This window comes from Hippopotamus amphibius, chromosome 11 (genome assembly GCF_030028045.1).
Source record: "Hippopotamus amphibius kiboko isolate mHipAmp2 chromosome 11, mHipAmp2.hap2, whole genome shotgun sequence".
NCBI classification, from domain to species: Eukaryota; Metazoa; Chordata; class Mammalia; order Artiodactyla; family Hippopotamidae; genus Hippopotamus; species Hippopotamus amphibius.
The window spans coordinates 11,348,292-11,366,504 of NC_080196.1; the positions used below are offsets into that span (position 1 = coordinate 11,348,292).

The 18,213-nt window shown below is 46.7% G+C and overlaps 1 protein-coding gene across 5 annotated transcripts in view; it reads left to right on the forward strand.

Moving 5' to 3' along the window:
- The first annotated feature begins 2,884 nt into the window (after nt 1-2,884).
- JARID2 (jumonji and AT-rich interaction domain containing 2) overlaps nt 2,885-18,213 on the forward strand; it is a 237,387-nt gene continuing 222,058 nt past the window's right edge. Inside the window, exons 1-2 of one of the 5 annotated variants that reach the window (XM_057700587.1) lie at nt 2,885-3,052; nt 3,819-4,022. In XM_057700587.1, coding sequence (XP_057556570.1) covers nt 3,978-4,022 — 45 coding nt within the window. In that variant the 5' untranslated portion in view covers nt 2,885-3,052; nt 3,819-3,977. Of the gene's footprint in view, nt 3,053-3,106; nt 4,023-6,208; nt 6,340-18,213 lie in introns of those variants that run through there. The other 4 variants (XM_057700588.1, XM_057700589.1, XM_057700585.1 and 1 more) reach the window with 4 other exon arrangements.

The following is an 18,213-nucleotide window of genomic DNA, read 5'->3' on the forward strand; positions in this document are numbered from 1 at the left end:
CCTTCAAAAAGCCTTCATTCCTGGTCACCCCAGCTATGCATTCCCTTTAGCACCCTCTCCATAGTGCAAATACAGTACTTTTTAGAGGTATCATAATTGATCTTAGAGTATGCCTTTTCTACAGAGCTGTCTGTTTCATAACAAATAACTTTTGGGCTCTCTCTCTGTGTCTTCAGGAATGTGACCAGTGCTGGCACAAAGGTCCTGTAGGGGCACTGTACCTAGTGAGATCTCCCCCCCCCCCCCACATCCCCCACTCCAAGACTTGAAGTGGTCAAGAGAAGTGCTGTGAGAGGTTACAATCATCAGGAGAAAGAATGATAATTCACTTACAGAAAACGAAAAAGAGGAGGAAAAAGACAGGAAAAGGCAATATATGGCCTTGCCAAAATGGCAGGGAAAGGATGTTCATCAGGAGACAGTTACTTCCACAACAGGAAAGGCTTTCAACTGCTAAAAAGGCCCATCTATTTTCCTTTTCAGGGAAAACAACACTATGTTATCCAAATCTTTTGGAAATGAGTAAATTCCTCCCTTTCGCCTGCCCTCAAGCCTGGACTAGAATGGTTTTTCAAATGTGGTGACCTGGAGTTGGTGGTCCAGCAAGGGAGTTTTCACCCTGGGGAGAGAAGCCCAGCTTCAGGGGCTAGCTAAGGGAACCTAGAAGAAACCCATCTTTGTTCTTCAGTATTTTGCTGGGGGGGGATGCAGATCTGACATTAAACTTCCTGAAAGCTGGTTAAAACCCTGAGTGTGGAAAAGTGGAGACCACCGGTATACAGGTCATAGTGGTCAGAAAGTCTTTTGAAACCACCTCGTTGGGACTTAACCATAAAGTCCTTGGGTGGCCGATATGGAAAAGTGTAGTCTGTCCTATTGGGTCCTTCAGCATATGCACCATATGAAGGTCAGTTATTTTTCTGATTGTGAAATTGAGCATACCACACTATTTCAAATTTGAAAACAGATTTTTTTAAAAAGGTAAAGTAATAATCAAAAAGCATTTTAAAGCAGTACTTTACTTCATTTACCAAAAGCTTCTATCTAATAACGTGTCTGGCTCTTAACTGCATTAATATTTTTAAAAAACAGTATCAAAACAAAAACAATCTGATTTTAAAATAGGCAGAGGAACTTTCTAGGTGGTGCAGTGGTTAAGAATCCGCCTGCCAATGCAGGGGACACTGTTCGATCCCTGCCCCAGGAAGATCCCACATGCCACGGAGCAACTAAGCCCATGTGCCACAACTACTGAGCCTGTGCTTTAGAGCCCCTGAGCCACAACTACTGCGCCCACGTGCCGCAACTACTGAAGCCCACGCGCCTAGAGCCTGTGCTCTGCAACAAAAGAAGCCACGGCAAGGAGGAGCATGTGCACCGCAAAGAAGAGTAGCCCCCACTCATCTCAACTAGAGAAGCCCGTGTGCAGCAACAAAGACCCAACACAGCCAATAAATAAATAAATAAATAAATACATTTATTAAAAAAAAAAAAATCCACCTCACAAAGTTTGATGATCCCTCATTTGTTGATGAGGAAACTGACCAGCTCAGAGAGGCCATCAGGTACCTTTTAGGAAGGGGCTCAGGGGTGATTTGAATCCAGGTCTGTCACCTCCAGTTCCTGAGACCTTTCTAGACACCAGGTTCTCTCTTCAAACACGGCTGCAGATAACAACCTAACAACTGTGGTATTTTCGAGGTGAGGCGAATCATAGGAATGAGAAGAACTGAATGTATGGGAATGAATATGAGGGCACGCTTATTCCACTTTTCGATTCTTAAAAGGGCTGCCCGAGAGGAGATCCTTTAAAACAACACGGCTGTAAAACCTCGGGGAAAACAAGGAAATTAACAATGCAGAATGGCTACGAGAGACTTGACAAAGTTGTTAATACCGCGAAGGCCGAGGAGACACACCGGGGCCTCCTATTCATGTATATCAGCGATCACACAAGCACAACAGGGGGCAGCGGCAGGTAGAAAGCAGGCTCTCGCGTGGCTACCGCGGTTGATATTCCTGGCACTCGGCGTTCCAGATGCTTCCCTACGGTGTGCGTGTCTGTGTGGCTCGGGCTCCATGTTCCGCTCGTTTCCCCCTCCACGCTGTAGTCTCGCTCGCAGGCACCCAGACGCAGAAGACGCCGGGACCAGCCGAGATCGAGCGCGATCTCTTTAAAGACGGGGATCTTTTGTAGGAGGCGGCGGCCGGGGCTTCCCTTTCGGGGTCCCCCCACCCCCGAAGCCGTCCTCGACCGCCGGGCCGCGCGCCGTGCCGGGGGGCGGCCTTTCCGCGCGGGGGCCGCGTGCGGCCGCGGGGCGCGGGCAGAGGTGACCTCGGGCTCCCCCGAGCCCGACCGCGGCACGCTCCGTGCGGAGACGCGAGGCGGTGTCCTGAGGTGACACCGGCGGCGCCGCCGAGGCAGCAGGCGCCGCCGATCAACTAGTTCGCACCGAGGATTCCTCTTGGTGCGTGGCCCAGTTTTCCTTAGGACGGGCTCCAACCCCTCGCCGCCACCGCCCCCCGCGCCGCCACGCTCCGCGGCCTTCCCTCGCGACGCCGCGCGTCCCTCCCCAGCCGCTCGGCGCGGGCCGGCGAGCGCGATTCCTCGATTCCACAGGCGGTTCGCGCCGCGGGTGGGGGCGGGGCGCGCGGGGAGGGGGCCGACCGCCGCGGGGGGAGGGGGGCCGAGGCCGGGGGCCGGGGGGGCGGGGGCGGGCCGGCGTGGGGAGTTCCTCGCTCGCGGACCACACGCTCTGCCGGCCAATCCCGAGCCAGCCTCTCTCAGTGTCACACGCGGGACACGTCCAAGCGTTTGTTGGCAGGGCCGGCGAGGGGGAGGGGGCGGGGAGGAGGGAGGGGAGTTGAGTGACAGGCTTGCGGGGCAGGCTGGGAAGTGTAGTTCCCAGCTCCCGTGGCCATAGCCATTTTGTAGTCGGGGGACTACAACTTCCAGAAGATCAAGGGGACCGTTCTAAGGTGCCCCGGGAATAGGCGGCTCTCCCCGGGGCCGGGCGTCCTGGGGCACTGGCACCCAGCAGCCCGGCTGCAGGTAGACATGAGGCGTGGCGGGGGCTAGCGTGTGGCGGCTGTGGGGTGAGCGGCAAGCTGGGGAAAGGGGGTGAGGTGGAGCGACCGAGCGTGCCATGCATTGAGCTAGGGAGCCTCTCTCAATTCCACTCTTAGGCTCGGCGTGGGAGCGATGCCTGAGGGGGAGCCCGGGAAGGGTTCGCCGAGGCCTCCCGGGTGTCTCGTCGACGGGGCTGCGGGGGTCCTCTGGGCTGGGCCAGGGGCGGTCGGCACCGGAGTAGGCGGGCGCCGGGTGGCCCAGCTGTGGGAGTTTTCGGCTAGCGTCCGGCGGGGAATTATCCGAGGAGCCCTAACTTGTATAAAAGCAGAGTCCATTTAAAGTTGGGCTGGATAGCCTCTCTCTCATTGGTTAGGGGGCTTGGAAAAAAGAGACTCGGCGAGCCCTCGCTGTGGTGCTGCCGCCGCCGCCGCCGCCGCCGCTGGAGTTGACTCTTCTGCTCGCACTGCTGCTGCAGCACAAACGTGACTTCCAACATTTTCTATTTATCTTTCCTTTTTCTTTTCCAAGATGTAACTACAGATCAGACACTAAGGACCTTCACGTTTCGCTGATGTAGTTTTTGGAGGAAAAAGGGGGGGGAGTGAAGGGCGTCGGTTTTTTTTTTGTGTGTGTGTGTGTTTCGGGGGAAATTTTCCATTATGAGTGTTTTACTAAAGTGAATTTTTTTTTTGTTTGTTTGCTTCGTCTTTGGCTTTTTTTTTCCTTCCCATTTCGGATTTATTTCAAGGCGAATCGGGCTTTGGGGGAAGAGGAAGAAAAGTCGGATTACAAGATCAACCACCACCAACAACAATAAAAACCACCAGGATATTTTTTTGCAAATTTCTGACGGCTTTAAATTCATGAAGCAATTGTCCGCTTTTGCAATCAGCATTTGGATCTCAGAATGAGCAAGGAAAGACCCAAGAGGAATATCATTCAGAAGAAATACGTAAGTGCTCCTAACAACACATCCTTTGACTTGTAGTTTTAAGCAATGGCTGTGAATGTCAAGTTTATAGATAATTCTGCAGCTGAAGGGTTTTAAACACAGCGTCCGATAAGGCTGTTTCTTTCTTTTCTGAAAGAAGGCTTTTCAGGCAAAGTCGTGTCTGCCTAGTTTGGATGAAAAAACAGATTGGTGTAGCGATACCTCCAGTGAATAAATTGACCTCGAATGACACAACCATGATCTAGTTTTAGATGAAAGGTAGGGGATTTTGATGGAACCTCGTGGAGGGGTGGGGGCCGCGGTAATGTAAGTAAACTGCATTCTCGGGCGGATTTGGCCCCATATTGCACTTTGCATGCAAATGAGCCTGTGTTATTATTATTAATGTTATTTGGGAAATCGTGTAACGCGTGTGTGTTGGAAGCCTTTTAAGTTGCAATCGAGGGTCCGATTATGGCGATCTTGTTCCTTGCACTGCCACATCAAATTTAATATATGTGGTCGTTTTGGCTTATTTGGTTCGCAACATAAACCAGTTGGGAATCATGTTACAGCGAATGCATTTGTTGGGATTGACTTTAATAATGGGACTGGTTTTGTTTAAAAATTCATGGTTTCCAGTTTTAGGGGGAAAAAGACATACAATATAGCTCATGTTTTCAAGTAGGCATGTGAATGCATACGTAAGTGACTACGAATAATTACTCCCAGCTAACTGGCCTTCTGAAATTGGGTGATTGTTCAGAGATGTAAATGGTTTGGAATAGTTAAATTTGTTTTGTGCATAGTACAGCTACGTTTTGATTGGCATGGGGAGTGTTTTTGTTTTGTGTGTGGTGGCTTTTTTTTTTTTTTAAGTTTGGGGGGAGGGAGGGGAGGGGGGACCGAGGATTAACCAAATAGGCACTCGAGTGATCGGTGATTAGCTTCATGCTTTAAATCAGAGAGCCCATTAAAAAGAAAAAAAGCCAAATGAACATACATTACGAATAATGCAGTGTTTTAAGAAAGTTTTATTTAACTCGGGTCGACAAATTGGTGTTAATATTTTCCCTTTTTTGAGCAGTGTGATGTGTGTAATGGGAGATGACCTTCGGGGCACTGGTTTTGTAAAAAACAGATTTAATGGAAAAGCTGAATACCTCTTCTTGAGGGCTGATCCTAATCTAGACACGTAAACTTCAACTATGAAAGAAATGCAAGGTTAAATAATCAAGCCCAACTTAAAAAAGCCGTTCCCTGAAGGATTTAAGAATTAAAATACATCCGCATTGCAGAGGGTTGGGGAGGATGCAAAGGACTAGTTTAAACTCGGGCTGTAGAAACTGCAGGGAGACAACCTTGCCTGCGAGCGTGGAGCCTTCCCAGGGCATGTCCGATCCGGGTGCAGCCACAAAGCAAAAAGGGTAGAACTTGGACTAGAGCCACCGCCGCCCCCGCCCCCATCCCGGCCCTCGTTAAGTTGGGGAGCGGCGTGGGGTGGGATTTTTTGTTGCCGGTGGTCAGCGGGTCGTGTCGGGTCCGGGCGCCGGCCGCCTGCCTGTGGCTGGCAGCGGCCGCAGGAGGCAGAGCACGAGTTAACGCTCGGGGAGCGGAGCCCGTGTTCCCGACGTGCTCTAGCGGGCTGCGGAGGGGAGGGCGCGCGGGGGTCGCGGCGGGCTGGGCCGGGGCCGGGAGGCCGCGCGCGACCTGTAGGGGGCGGGCTGCGGGCTCCTCCGGGCTGCGGGCTCCCGGCCGGCGGCGCGGGCCGGCGGGCTGGCGGAGGGGTGGGTGGGGCGCGGGGGCGGCGCGGCCGGTCGGCCTGGGGAGGGGGCGGTGCGGCGCGCGGGGCGGGGGCGTGGCGGGGAGGGGGCGGGCGGCGCGCGGCTGCGGCGGGCGCCCCCCAGCGCGCGCACTGCCGAGCATGGCGGCGGCGGCGGCGCGGCCGGCTCCCCGCGGCCCTGCCCGCCGGCTCCAGTGCGGGCGCGAGAGCAACAGGTTAAGCCGGCGAGACGTCAGCGCGCCCCCTCCCCGCCCCCCAGTCCCTCCCCCGCCTCGCGCCGGCCACCCCTCCCTCCCTCCGCCCCCCGCGGCTCCGGGTTCCCGGACGCTCCGGCCGCGTTCTGTTGTCATTGTGACGTCACAAAGGGACGGGCCCGGGTGGAACCTTCTCCTCCTCCGTGACGTCAGAAGTCGGGCGGGAGGTTCCAGCGCGGCGGGGCTGCGGGGGAGGAGGGAGCGGCGCGGCGGCGGGGGCTTCCGCGGGGGAGGAGGAAGACGAGGAGGAGGTTGCGAGCCGCCCCGGCCTTCCGGCCCGAAGCGCCGCGCTTGCCTCCAGGTGAGCGCCGGGAGCCCCCGGACCCCTGCGAGCTGCCCCGACCCAGCTCTGATTCCGTGTGGCCGGTGGGGAGCAGGGCGGAGACGCCTCCTGTCTGCGGAAGCGTTTTCGCCTCCTCTCTTCCCAGGTCTGCTGATGCTGTGGCATTACTGCGGTGGTGGTCGTGTTCTCTCGTCAACGCTTTTGAAAAGCAGGGAAACTTCATTCAGGGAAGCTTGGCTTTGTGGGAGAATCATGTTGTGTGTTTGGCCAGCTTGTCACCTTAAGTCGCGTTTGGGGTCTCTCGGCAGGATGTGGCGGGATGCCTTTCTGGGTGATGCTGCATAGCATCAACTGTTGCTTTTTCTGGAAGCCTTGAAACACCAGCGTGGCACTTCTTCGCTGTGCCAGCTGTAGGCCTATTGAGTATTTTAGGAGGTGGGGCAGAGGAGGGAAGAATTGTCGTTGATACGTGTGCTTGTACTGCAAGTGCACTGGACTGCAAGTCTGAGGTGTTCTGGGCATAGTTCTTCAGAACGGAGAACAGGAAGCTGGAAATTTGGGTCTATCTACTCTTCTGTAAAATGGGAAAAGTAGTACGTACCTTTGCCATTTCACTTTCTCTGAGATCACGTGCGTGAGGTAATGTGCGTTAAAGATGTAAAACAGTATGCTCTTTCAATGTAAGATGGAATTATTACTGAGCTGGTGGAAGGCAGCACATTTCCTACAATTGGTCTCAGAAGCCATAGATGCCTGCCGCGTTGCCGTTTAGTTTATTGCTTTAGCAAAGCAGAGTTTGGGGGTGGGATTGTAGATGGCAGACTTTGGGAGAAATGATTGTTATATTTCATATTAAATGACGTCCTTGAGAAACTCATAAATTGCAGTGTAATCCTGTCTTAATTGCTGGGCACGAGTCCCACTACAATACCTTGAATAACTGAAAACATTTGCCTTTGAAAGCCCCAATCCACTTGGACAATAAAAAACAGTTGCATGTTTTGCTGTATGGGTATTTTATGCCATTTCCGTCTCTCCCTGGTTGATTATTCTTAGGGAGAATAATAGGTATGATACCTAGGCTTCAAAATCATTTGATCTTTGATGCTTTATAGCAGGTATGAGTTTGAAATAAAAATCTCTGCCACATGAAGATATGATTCATGCAGTTAGCACGAAAAACAAATTGCCAGTTTCATTTCTAGGACAGCTTCAGTAGAATTTGTAACACTAGGCTGTAAATTTTAAGTATCTAGTTTTCTGAGTTAAAAGTGCAGTATGATTGAAAAAACTGGGAAAAGTTTGTTACAAGGTTCAAAAGCAGGGTTTACTATAATTAAATAAAATTGAAAAGAAAAAAAATAGAACCACATCAAAATGTAGTGGTAGGATTTGTGAGGGGGGGGCCCCCCTTCCCCCATTTGAGTTATTTTACAGTTCTGGGGGGAAAAGGTGTATACCTTATTTAATTGATACATTTTTCCTTTTTTGAGCCATTCACGTTGCTTTCTGCCTGTCCCTAGTAGTGGAGAAAACCTTTCTCTTTGTCACATAAGCAGAGACAGTTTGGTAACTGTCACTGTCTAGAGAGATTATGGAAGGACTACTGTCAAGTTGAGTCCAAAGTGTGTCACTGAAATTTAGAAGGAAAAAAATTATGTTCAGAAATAATGCAATTTGAGTTATTATTACTTGGGTTAGTATTACTTTACTGCAGACAAGTATCTGACTTGTGTGTCCCCCATAGCCATTGACCCAAATAGCTAACTAGAATTATTTGGTACTTAGATGGTTTAATGTCTGTTTCCTCTGTCATAGGAGGTCAGACCAGTTTTTGTTGCTGGGCTGAGGGCTATTGACTCATTTCCAAATGCCTTGGAAATAACTCCCATGTTAATCTTAACATATATCCTGCTCCAAAGGTTATTTAAACTTTCCTACTTCAGAAGGAGAAAATCTTTTGCGATTTGTAACTGATGTCTCTTAGAGTCAAAATAGAACCCTTTTCTTCCTTTCAAAGACAACATGGGAAAGTCATGTGAAGACTGGCACTTTCAAAACACTCGGTAAAGGCTAAGCTGGACTTTTTTTTTTAATTTAATGATAGTTTTATTTAATCTAGTATATTAAAAACATCATTTTAACATGTAATCAATACAAAAGTTGTTAAAATCTTTTACTTTCTTTTTTCATCTTGTGTCTTTGAAATCTGGTGTATTTTTAATTTTTATTTTTTTTTATCCTTACAGGGCAACTCAGTTTGGTCGAGTCATTTCAAAAGTAAAGAGCTGCACATGACTAGTAGCTATCCTACTGAACAGTGCAGATCTGTGTAACCAGAGGTGTATCTAATGTTAGCATGGTGTATGCATTGGTGAAAAACCTCAAGTTCTACAAAATTGCACACTAAAAATTACAGGGCTAATGGAAAATTAAGGATGAAACATATCATTCAAAACATATGGAACTTTGGTAAAGTGAACTTTAATGAGGTAGTAATTGGGATCTGGAAAAATGACATGAAATGCTCAGGCAGGCAGCTCAGACTGCAGTGAATTGTAAAAGTTGACAGTGGTCATACTGGCAGTCTTTTGTATAGAGTAGAGATGAAGCTGCCAGGCAGTATGGACGGAGGTATGCTGTTAGCTGTAGGTAGGCATTATTTTTGTTTGTTTGTTTTATGGGTTTTTGGGGGGGAAGGTGAACTTTGAGTTTTTTTGGTAGGTGCACACTTAGCTAGTTTGTTGTGAGTTTTTTTTTTTTTTTAATTGTGAATGGATGATGAAAAGGCTGATCTGTTTTTAATGTTTGCCCTTGATCATGATGGTCTGAGGACCCAGACTCCTGACATTTTCATCCGAGTGGTTAAAAGTGTTGCAGTCGGAGATGGTTTGTTTTTGGAATTCTGCTTGCATTGTTTTTTTTTTTTTTTTTTATAGTTGTGGCACATGGGCTTAGTTGCTCCGTGGCATGTGGAATCTTCCCAGGGCAGGGCTCGAACCCATGTCCCCTGCATTGGCAGGCGGATTCTTTACCACTGCACCACCTAGGAAGTCCGCTTGCATTGTTTTGATCCTCCTATTCCTGGTCCATGGCAGAGTCTCCCCTGGGATTATGCAACAGCACTCCTACTAATCACCCTCCACCTGCCTAGCCTACCCAGTTCCACTGGCTGCAGAACATCCTGGCTGTGGCAACCCAGCACGAAGGTCCTGACCAGCTGATAGGCCTGGGGAGTGTGTGCCTCTGTCCCCTTTGGCTCCTACCCATATAGAAGGCTTGGCAAGTGTCACTTGTTTGTTCCCAAATCTGGTTATTCCAGTTAGACTTATTATTGCAATTTCTGTTAAATATTATATAAACCTTTGAACGAGTGTGAAAAGAGAGTTGGTTTCTATGAAAACTTGGAGCTCAGTGTTTGGGAACCCTTGATAAAAGTGAATTACTGAAAAAGTGAGACACTTAAGTTGGATGTGGGCCTGCCATTTTAAAGAGCCGGGGAAAATCTGTAAGGGTTCTGCACACATACTGCTTTGCAAGTGGTTCCGTTTTAAGAATCAAGCTTCATTTACGGCTGGACTCCTTTTCCAGTGAATAAAAAAGTATAACATGGAGCACGAAGAATTCTCTCAAATGTCTGTAACTAAAGGCACATTTGTGTGTTTATTACATATGTGTGTATGTATGTGTGTTATATAATTACATTTTATTTTTTTAAAGATTTCATGCCTAACTTTACATTAGCTAACCAACTTCTGGTCCCTATCAGCTCTGATAAGAATGCTTCCATTGTATTTAGCCTTAATCCCCAAATATTAAACTAGACTTCCTTATCTATTTCATGCCAGGTAGCATAGATAAAATGTGGGTCAGTTAGAGTGGCCCTGCTGAGGTAGTTTATATTACTTTTCGAGTTTGTGCCATTCTTAGGCTGGTGGGGCAGAAAGATGAGTGATTTTATACCTCATTTATGTGGAGTTCAGAAGCTTGTATCTTGTAATCCAGAAGCTTTAATTATTTTGTCTTACTTAGGAGATACTGCTAAAGGTCTGTTCCATTTCAAATCCTTAAGCCTACCTGTTAATGGAAACGAGACACATTGAACCTCAGTTTCTTCTGTTTGAGTCACTTTATCTCTTGTTTCTTTCCATCTCCCAGGTAACTATTCTCTTCTTTCCTCTGACTGCCCTCCCCTCTGCAAGCCTCGCTTCCTTTACCAGGCCCCAGACTTAATGTTTCTGGTCCTTTTGTCTGTCCATAAAGCTTTTTCCACACTAGCCTCATCATTGCAGGCCCCTTTCATTCCCAGAGGTGGAAACTCTGATGGCTTTGCTCTCCTTTTTTGTAGACAATTTGAGTGAGATTTTTCTTATACTTTAGGGATTTAATCTTTCTCGACTTCAGACCACCCTGTAGCCTTCTGGCAGCCTCACACTTTTCAGTAAAGGTTTTTCATTCATTTCTGGTTCAGAATAAAATTGTTAAAAGTAGAGTTGAACCTTGCAGGAAGTGGCAGCACTTGCTGAATACCCTTTTGCTCCTGGTTGAATGATCTTGCCTGCTTTCTGGGACTTCCTGTCCTGTCATCTCTTGCAGATAGCTTTTGTCTCTCTTGTTTTCTTTGTCAGGATGTGTGGGGTGGGTAAGGGCCCACCTGCCCTGAGGGCCAAGTCTCAGGCACACCTGAGTGGGCAGCTGAACTATAGCCCTGGGCTCCGTGTCTCTGTTGGGCTTTCTACTTCCAGCAGTTTGTCTTGCCACACATTTTACTGCTTTTGTGAGGAGACCTCCCATGTCTCTTGGGACTTTTCTGCCATTTGCAGAAATGTGCCAGAGGAGCTTGGGTTGTAGGAAACACTCGAGCATCGCGAGGAGAAGACTCAGTCAGTTTTGAAATAACCGCCCACAGTTATTGTTTCCCTAGTGAGTTCACATGAGAGGAAGAGGCTGTTGAGTCCATTTTACAGAAGGGACAACTGAGACCAGTAAATCCTGGCCAGAGTGTGAAAGGCTGTATCTCCTCCCTACTTTTCGAGATGAACTTGAGGTAAGAAGAATGATCAGAGTGGCTATAATAGGGGCTCTTGGCAGCCCTTTGGAGAGTTTTTTTGGCTTGAGAAAGTTGGGGGCAAGTTAAGGCAGTTTGTCAGCCTCCAGGAACAGGAGTGGATCTGTCTCAAGTGCATGTTTTGTTGTTTTCTTAAACACCAGTTGGTGGAGCTACCCCCTTATCCCCAGCTGGCTCTCTCCTTGAGCCCTCATTGGGAAAAGCTGAGATCCATCCCCGTTGTCCTGGGGCCCGGCTGGTTTGTGCTCTGTATTTTATAAGGGCCCCCACGCCACCCTCTCTGGTGCACCTGAGGGCCGGCCTGAGCTACATTTGCTGCTCAGGCTTCTAAGCTTCTGAGAATTAGTTTGATTTTGATTTCGCAGGGGCTGTGACACATCGGCTTTGATGGTTTTTTGGGGAACTGTATTGTCGCCCGTGACTTCTGCTGCTTAGAGGACCATGGGGCGCTGGGGGAAGTCATTTGCCCTCAAATCCTTGCCAGGGTCTGGGCCGGGCGGTAAACAAAGGCTGCCCAGATATGTTAATGAGGCAGCGTGAGTAATGGGAACATTTTACATAATTACTCACATATTCATAGGATGTACGAGGGCCTTAGAAAGGGGAACCCTACTGACAGAAGTTCTTGAGAGCTGTTTTTGAGAGCTGGTGCGGCCTAGAAGGCCTAAATTGGATTTTAAGTTCTAATTTTGTAAGTCTGTCAAGCTCCACCACCCATGAAGAGGAAGGCAGTGAGCATTGAAATAGTGGCAGCAGTGTTTAGTTACCATGAGTCCTAGAAGGTTCATAAAATTCATAGCCACAAATTTTCCTCTTCTTTCCTCCCAGTACAGCTCTTCTCACCTGTTTTCTCCAGTCCAACGAGGAGATTCTTTTCCAGCAATATTTTTGGGTGGGGCTGGGGAGGCATGAGAGGGGTGGGTTGTGTGTGTCTGTTTTCCATCAGGAGACCCTCTGGTTTCTGTGCCAGCGGCCCAGGTAGCTAGTGACTGAACCACCCAGGGGAATGCGGGAGCCGTTTTGGTGCCCTGTTTTTTTTTTTAATTTTTTTTTTATTTTTTTATTATTTTATTTTATTTTTTTTGGGGGTACACGAGGTTCAATCAACTGTTTGGTGCCCTGTTTTATTGCTCTTTTTTAAAATGTGGATGGCTCTTTCTCCATTATTTCCCAAGCACAATTTGGGTTAGGGCTCGATCTACAATGGTTGTGTGTGTTATCTCTTGGTTCTCATTTCTGCCAGCTGTTAAAAGTGTTTGGTGCCTTTGGGGACAGAAACAGGTGCCAGGAGGGAATGAGAAGGGATTAAGGCTTAGCATGTGTTTCTTGCATTTATTCCCTCCCTAGGTTTGCAGAAGGGGCGCTGCATGAATGGTTATTCTGTTAAGCAGCAGTTGGATGTCGACCTTATTAGAACTTGGAGTGTTTGGTGCTTTGTGTCCATGCCTTATTGCTAGTATGTGGGCTTGGGGAATTGCATGCATTGGATTGGGACTGGCTTCTTGTGAATACGTAGGGCACCTCTGTGGTCACAGTAGACAAGATTTGGGAATATGAGCTGAGCTCAAGGTTGAGCCCTTTCTTACCCTGGCTGTGTGACCTTGAGCAAGCCACGTAACCTCGCTGAGCTGCTTCCTCACCTGGAAGACTTGTTTCGTGCACCTCATAGGCTTGTTGTTGGGTGGGTCAGTGAGGTTTTTGATGTGAAAGCACTTTGTAAACTGCATACTATGCACAAATGCTCAAGAAGGTGTGATTACACAGTTGGAAATCACCAACCTGGAGACATCAGGTCTGTCGGCAGCCTTCCAGGCTGACTCAGAAATAAATGAATCAGATGAATTCTATACTTTGCCTCTTAATAAGCCAAATGAATAGCAACAGATATTCTAAAGTCCATTTTGGGATAGAGAACAAAGCTTCAAGATTGGAAGCTGATTATGTTCAATATCTTGTAATAACCTGTAATGAAAAGGAATCTGAATAAAAAATGTATAACTGAATCACTTTGCACACCTGAAACTAACACAATATTGTAAATCAACTATAATTAAAAAAAAAGATTAGAAGGTGATGTAATCTCTTCCCACCCTACCCTCTGGTGGTTGAACCTCTTTCTGTATTATCCATCACTTGACTTCTGAACATGTTTGGGTGGTGAATTAGAAAGACTGACAGATTGAGAATTAAGATTAGAGCCTCACTGAATCTTTGCACAGAGATGTTTCAGCAAAGATGTTTAATCTGGATCTTGGAGCAGTAATCCTTGAACTTGAAAATCCAATCATGATCCTTCAGTGGATCAAGTCTAAGCTAAGTTTGTCCTCAGCACAACATAAAAAGCCTTTGTTCTACCTTGAGCTTCTGGCCACCCGTTCCACTGCAGCTGAGTCAGCCTCTTGGTCTTTGCACGTCCTGGTTCCTCAAGTTGCTCAGGGGATGGATTGCCTATTTGGAGCCCACCTTGACCACTCTGAGGCCGACTGGACAGCCTGGCACCCCCTTCCCCAGTCAGGCAGAGCCATGCCCCCTTTCTGTGGGCCTGACTCCTCCCCCACATGTACCTCTAGGTGCTGGAATTAGTGGTTACCTGTGTCTCACCCTATTAACCCCACACAAGTAGAGGCTGAATTTTCTGTCATCACACAGTTGAGGAGATATTTGTTGAGTTGAAGCTTTTGGAGTATTTCAAATACTACCCAGCAGTGGGAGGGAATTGGTAAGGATCTAGTGGGAAAAGGTGAGTTTCACTAATCAGAATTTCACAGCTGAGAAAACCTGAGGTGTCTAGTAACAAAGGTTGCAAATTTTATCAGTGACACAGCCAGGGCATGAAACCCAGTCCCTGATGACAGTGAAAGGCCATATGGGGTAGTGCCTTTGGACTGGTCTTTCAGAGATGGTTCCTCTTGCCAGATTGGATCCTCAGTTATCCATGGTAACTGCAGTAATTGATTCATTTTTATGGGAAAATAAAATCCACATGTAATCCCCATACCTAATTGGGCCAATAGTGTTTGTCCCCCTTTGAAAATGATTTTTTTGCCTTATAAGAAATCATTCAAATTAGACAACTACACAAAGATAAAATCTACTGCAGTTGCATACGGGGCACTCCTGTACTTGTAGATACGTCATTTTACGCATGTGGGCTCATACTTCTAAGTGATGTTCTGTTCCGTGCTCTTTGCATTTATATCTCATTTCAATTATCAAAATATGATTCTGCATCATTATTTTTAATAGCTGCTGGGCACTCAGTCAACCTGTACCACGGTTTTCTTGACCTGCCTGTTCTTGATGGCTTCTTCACACAGTTTGGGGGCTGTTGTCCACAGTAATGTATGCAGTATGCTTTTCCTGTATCTTTTTGCACTTAATTCCAAATTCCTCAGAGTGGGACTAACACTTTGCGTCACCTGTGTTTCTGTTCAGATCCCTCCCTCTTAGGTTGTTTTCTGGGAGAGAGGCTGTACTAATTTACGGCCCCCCAGGTAGTGCCAGTGGGTTTGTTTGTTGGCTTTTAAAAACCAATACAGGCACTTGTAACAAGTAGTAAAGATGTCAGTTGGGTTTTATTTAAGTTTCTATTTTCTTTCCTTGTCCTCTCTCAGGGCATTAGAACTAAATGAGATAAGATATGGGAAAGCACTTTGTAAAACAAAATTGCTCTGAGAACACGATGTATTATTAGTCAGGATGACTGTAGCTGTGAAAGAAGTGTCTGTAGAATTGTACAATTACATATTTCATGTTTATGAAATTTTTTTTTTAAATAAATTTATTTTATTGGCTGTGTTGGGTCTTCGTTGCTGCACACAGGCTTTCTCTAGTTGCTGCGAGAGGGGGACTACTCTTTGTTGTGGTGTGTGGGCTTCTCGTTGCGGTGGCCTCTCTTGTTGCAGAGCACGGGCTCTAGGTGCATGGGCTTCGGTAGTTGTGGCACGTGGGCTCAATAGTTGTGGCGCACGGGCTTAGTTGCTCTGAGGCATGTGGTATCTTCCCAGACCAGGGCTCGGAATCCGTGTCCCCTGCATTGGAAGGCAGGTTTTTTTTTTTTTTAAGAACTTTTACTGAGGTACAGTTAGCATACAATAAACTGCATATATTTAGAGTGTACTATTTGGTATCCCAATCTCCCAGTTCATTCCCCCCCAACCCTCCCCACTTTCCCCACTTGGTGTCCATATGTTTGTTCCCTGCATCTGTGTGTCTATTTCTGCCTTGCAAGCTGGTTGATCTGTACCATTTTTCTATAGTCCACATATATGTGTTAATATACAATATTTGTTTTTCTCTTTCTGACTCACTTCACTCTGTATGACAATCTCTAGGTCCATCCGTGTCTCTACAAATGTCCCAGTTTCATTGCTGTTTACAGCTGAGTAATATTCCATTGTATATATGTACCACATCTTTTTTATCCATTCATCTATTGATGGACATTTAGGCTGCTTCCATGTCCTGGCTAATGTAAATAGTGCTGCAATGAACATTGGAGTGCATGTGTCTTTTTGAATTAAGGTGTTCTCTGGATATATGCCCAGCCGTGGGATTGCTAGGTCATTTGGTAGTTCTATTTTTAGTTTTGCAAGGAACCTCCATACTGTTCTCCATAGAGGCTGTATCAATTTACATTCCCACCAACAGTGCAAGAGCGTTCCCTTTTCTCCACACTCTCTCCAGCATTTACTGTTTGTCGATTTTCTGATGATGCCCATTCTAACCTGTGTGAGGTGATACCTCATTGTCGTTTTGATTTGCATTTCTCTAATAATTAGTGATGTTGAGCAGCTTTTCATGTGCCTCTTGGCCATCTGTATGTCTTCTTTGGAGAAATGCCTATTTAGGTCTTCTGCCCATTTTTTGATTGCGTTGTTTGTTTTTTTGATCTTGAGCTGCATGAACTGTTTATATATCTTGGAGATTAATCCTTTGTCTGTTGATTCATTTGCAAATATTTTCTCCCATTCTGAGGGTTGTCTTTTCGTCTTGCTTATAGTTTCCTTTGCTGTGCAGAAGCTTTGACGTTTCATTAGGTCTCATTTATTTTTGTTTTTATTTCCATTACTCTAGGGGGGGCAGGCAGATTCTTAACGACTGTGCCACCTAGGAAGTCCTATGAAATGCTTTGTTTGTGAGGACATGACGTAACTTTAAAATGACCCAGAATCCCATTATCTTCACAAGTGATTTCAGCCTTGTTTGTGAGGTGGGCTTTGTATGGTTACAAAGGTCCCATTGGGCTCTGGCTTGGAAGACTGTTCAGTTAAACGGTCTGATGTATTCTGGTTGCCTACCATGCTCTGACTGTTAAGGTTTAGAAGATATGACATGGTCCTTGTCCTTAGAGAATTTACCGTTTAGTTGACAGCAGGGATGCCAAACACTGTGGTGACCTTGGATAAATCACTTCCCCTCAGTCTCAGTTTCTTCATGCATAAAATGGAGAAACTTAAGCCTTCATTTATTGGCCCCTCAAGGTCATCTTGGGGGAGGCAGAATCAGATGTTAGCTTGTGAGGTACTTTATAAACTGTAACTATCTGGACCACATTATTCCTATTTTAGGTCCTGCAGGTCTTTGTGGCTTTAATTCTCCAGCCTCAAGGTTGAAGAGGGAACACGGTGTTTCTGGGTCATCCTTGCTGATTACAGCCTATCTGGGTTGTCTGAGGAAGAGGATAGAAATGAAAATAATGTAGGTGCTTTTTCTTCCAAACTTAAGGTAAAATGCAGTGTGATCTTTATATACCAGACATACTTTTTGATTGTTCTCATGATGACTTTTTGTCATCCTCCCTCCCCCCGAGTGAGAATGAGGTGGTATCGCAGAGCTGCTAAGCAGCAGCATTACTTTTTGGCATTTAAGAGTATTTTTGGATAAACTTCTTCACCTTCTTTTTCATTCTTCAGTAAAGATGTCCCTTTAGAATGAAGTAGGACTTAAATGTTTATCGATTTTACCTAAATTGCCGCCTTTTCCATTTTTCTATTGCCCAGAGCATGGAAGTGCTGTGTGTACTATTTGCAGCTTGATGTTGGAGGATGAAAGACTCAGTGTGATGATGAGGAGCTGTGGTCTGCAGTCCCGGTTAAATTGGTAGCACATGGCTTCCACCTGCAGTAGCTGCCTGCCACCAGGACTGAGTCCTCGACACATGCCCCATGACGCCTTTCCAAACTGATGATCCCGAGTGGCCAAGGCTACTGCCTTTGATAGGTGCCAAACGGGCAGTCAGCCTGGTTTCTTAATCATTTGAAAATGAGGAAACACTTGGTGTTGCTCTGTAAAGAGCTCTTCCCCGTGCATTTAGGAGGGTTTGGTGGGGGACAGGGAAACAGTCTCACTAATGAGCCCGATTCTTATGGTTTGGTTTTGTCTGACATTCGACTCCATTCGCTCTCAGGCTTTTCACCGGGACTTGTAGTTGATTACAGTTTTTTTGAGGGGGGTTTATTTGCTATATTTACCTATATACACCACATCTCATTCCAAAAGGGATTTGGGGCCATAATGAGCAGTCACCCCGGGAGGGAACAATTTTTGCTTTGATCTGACTGAAGTTCACTTTCTAAATCCCTGAAGTGACAACCAGATTAAAGTGTGGCCAGCAAGCACTCGTCCTCAACCCAGCAGTGTTTGGGCTGAGTCGCTTTTTGTTTTAGCTCTGAAAACTTGACTTAAAACTTTAGTTAAAGGCAAGGTTTGTTAAGTAATATTGGTATTGACACCCTGACAGAACTTTTAATGTGGAAGAATTTCAAAGATGCATGAAAGTAATTCCCAGTAGTGATCACATCCTTGAATGGCAGAGATCAGAT